This window comes from Heterodontus francisci, unplaced genomic scaffold (genome assembly GCF_036365525.1).
Source record: "Heterodontus francisci isolate sHetFra1 unplaced genomic scaffold, sHetFra1.hap1 HAP1_SCAFFOLD_447, whole genome shotgun sequence".
NCBI lineage: Eukaryota > Metazoa > Chordata > Chondrichthyes > Heterodontiformes > Heterodontidae > Heterodontus > Heterodontus francisci.
This window is the reverse complement of record NW_027142088.1, coordinates 116,309-119,190: the sequence shown is the minus strand read 5'-3', so window position 1 is coordinate 119,190 and position 2,882 is coordinate 116,309. Positions and strand designations below refer to the sequence as shown.

At 41.4% G+C, this 2,882-nt stretch overlaps 1 protein-coding gene across 1 annotated transcript; it reads left to right on the top strand.

The window, feature by feature from the left end:
* The first annotated feature begins 399 nt into the window (after positions 1–399).
* LOC137366514 (probable G-protein coupled receptor 139) lies at positions 400–2,523 on the top strand. Its single transcript, XM_068028308.1, has 3 exons — positions 400–455; positions 605–648; positions 1,625–2,523. Exons 1-3 carry the CDS (start codon positions 400–402, stop codon positions 2,521–2,523), a joined length of 999 nt encoding a protein of 332 aa, XP_067884409.1.
* Positions 2,524–2,882: the final 359 nt, after the last annotated feature.

Here is a 2,882-nt window from a genome sequence, read left to right as displayed (position 1 = left end):
CCTCTGAAACTTTTAATTTGATCCATTCTCCCTGTGATATTGAAAGTTATTGGTTCCTGTGAGATGAATGAAGATGGTCCATCCAATAGCTATATGGATCTCAGAAGGTTCAATATAAATGGTGCTCCTTTGTAAAATGTCCTTACGACCTCATTTTCTCACTTGGGCACGGATTGTTCTATAAAGGGGGAGCATTGATGGATTTCGGATATAGTGCTGTCAGAATTACGAAGCTGGACAGAATTCGCACCTTCTTCGACAAAATGCAGCGGCCAATAATTCTACAGGTAAAGGACGTTTACTACCCTCTTATTGCTACCTTTGGTGCCCCAGGTAAGTCCTGTTGTCCAATAGCTGTTGATTATCTCACTGTTAATGGTTATTTAACGGATCACGAGAATGTCTTTACTGCAGAGCCGGAATGTCAGTGGGAATTTCACCAGATTGAACAACGGGTGAGGCACTGTTCCAGTTGGCGTTTCGTGAATATAAGGCGTTTAATTTTCTCGTTATACTGCGGGAGGGCAATGTTGTTAGCGTTTCTCGCCAACAGCTCACAGACGAATGTGTTCCTTGGAGTCCAATGTAATTATTTTTTTTGTAGCGTTATTCCTTCTCTTCTTCAGTTGACAGTTCTTCGGACTACAGGCAAGTCCAACTAAGAGAGATTGGGAAATATTTTTTTTCTAACGATTGCAGCTCAGGGAGCCACTCCCCTTCCCTCGGCTGAAATAACCTTTCTTCTTCCACCAGTTCCCGCTCCGTTCCCGAGCAGCTCCTTCGAGCCATTTGAAATGGAAAACGTGCCGAAGATTGAACTAAATTGAATGTTTTGTCTCAGCTAAAAGTTCTTTTTGAATTCATGTCCTTGCAATAATGGTTTGGAAATTGTACTGAATACTGCAGACATCTGATGCTGTTAGCGAGATTCCTATCTCCAAATAAACTGAAGAAGCTAATTTAAAACTCCATCTATCGCCGCATGGGACCGCACTGGTATCATATCAAACTGGGCTGCAGAATCAAACGGCCCAAGCCTCATTGCAAGATGACTTTACTGTTGAACAGAGGAATAAAATATGTGTTTGAATTTATGTATGGAAATCCATCAATTTATTGACAGCTAAATATTAACAATTTATAAAGCCATCTAAAGTTTCCCTCGAATGGACTATTATTGATAACAGTACTGTCTGTCTCTGTGAGGTACTCTGGCTTGACCTGGGCCGCAGATTATAGTAATGGAGCTCAATTTGCTGTGGAAATTATACTGGCAGAGAAGAATGATGGACACTGATCTGATAATTCTGGTTTACACTCCCGCCCAAAGCCAATACACCCTCTGTGACTGGGTGGTGATGGGGGTTGCTTTCCGTTGCCATTCATGCTACGGCCTCTGGGCAAACCTCGTCCTGTGGCCTTGATATGGTCTGAATGAAGTATGCTGGAAGGGTAGTGAGATTATAATCATTTATTGGTTTGAAAGAAAAGCTGTCAATGCTTGTCAATATTATAAATAAGATTCAGTCTAAGTACAAACACACATATGTCATTTTGCTCACAACATGCTCTTGAAAGTGTCTGCCTGTCTCCGTAACTTAAATCTTCTCCCTCTTTCTTGCAGCAAACCTATTGACAATTGTAATTCTCTCCAGAGGAAATTGCGGCCTCTCCAAGTGTATTTCTGTCTACATGGTGGCCATGGCAACAGCAGATCTACTGGTCATGCTCTTTAATATAATCGGGGTTAATATTTTGAGTAAACGCTTTCCACATTCATTCCTCTCCTACACTGCCGTCTGTAAGTTCATGATCTACATGCTTTGTACCAACCACGGTATGTCGATGTGGTTTACAGTCTCCTTCACATTTGATCGACTTGTAGCTATATGCTGTCAGCAGTTAAAAAGAAAGTATTGCACCGTGAGAACTGCAGCGGCAGTATTAACAACCCTTTCCATCCTGATATATTCACAGACCATCCCCTTTTGGTTTGTGTACGAACATAAGCAAATAATTAACAATATTCACTGGTTTATCCGCCCCAGTGTGGCTTTTATTTCATCGCCTGCAGGTGCAGCGTACCTCCTCTTACAGAATATCATTTATACATGGCTTCCCTTTGCTCTGATATTACTGTTAAACGTTTTGACAGTCAGACGTATTTTAATAACCAGTAGAGCGCGCAGGGGACTCCGGACTCACAGCAGTGAAAGTCCGAGAGATCAAGAGATGGAGAATAGAAAGAAATCCATTATTTTACTGTTCACTGTATCTGCCAGTTTTATATTGTTAAATCTACCGTCTGCCGTGAGCCATGCAACGAGCAGCATAGCCGTGCATTACCGACCCGATTATACATCTCCTGCATACATCGCCACTCAAACCGGAGTTATGCTTCAGTATTTGAGTTCCTGCACAAATACGTGTATTTATGCCGCTGCTCAAACTAAATTCAGGGAAGAGCTGAAGAAGGTGATGAAATCTCCGTGGACACTGGCTGTGAGATTGTTTTCAAAATGAAAAAAAGAATCCAAGCAAAACGTCCTGTCCTAACTAGAGTTTAGTTCGACCCCGTGTTCAGTTTTAGAATGACATTCTTTATGTTTTACGGAATAGGATTGTTGTTATGAAAATGAGCAAGTATGAGAAAACATTGCTTACATTTTCTGCCGTGTGTTTGATGTCTTCTGCTTTCCCCGGATGAACAGAATCGTTTCCTGCTAAAGCAGCGAATATTCCTCTCAGTCTTCAAAGATAATATTCAGGATTGATCTTCAGCAGAACAGCGTTACCATCCTCAGACCGCAGGCACTGGTATGAGATACATCTGTTTAATTGAATGAAAATGTTCCCTTTAGTGAATAAACAATGTATTACAG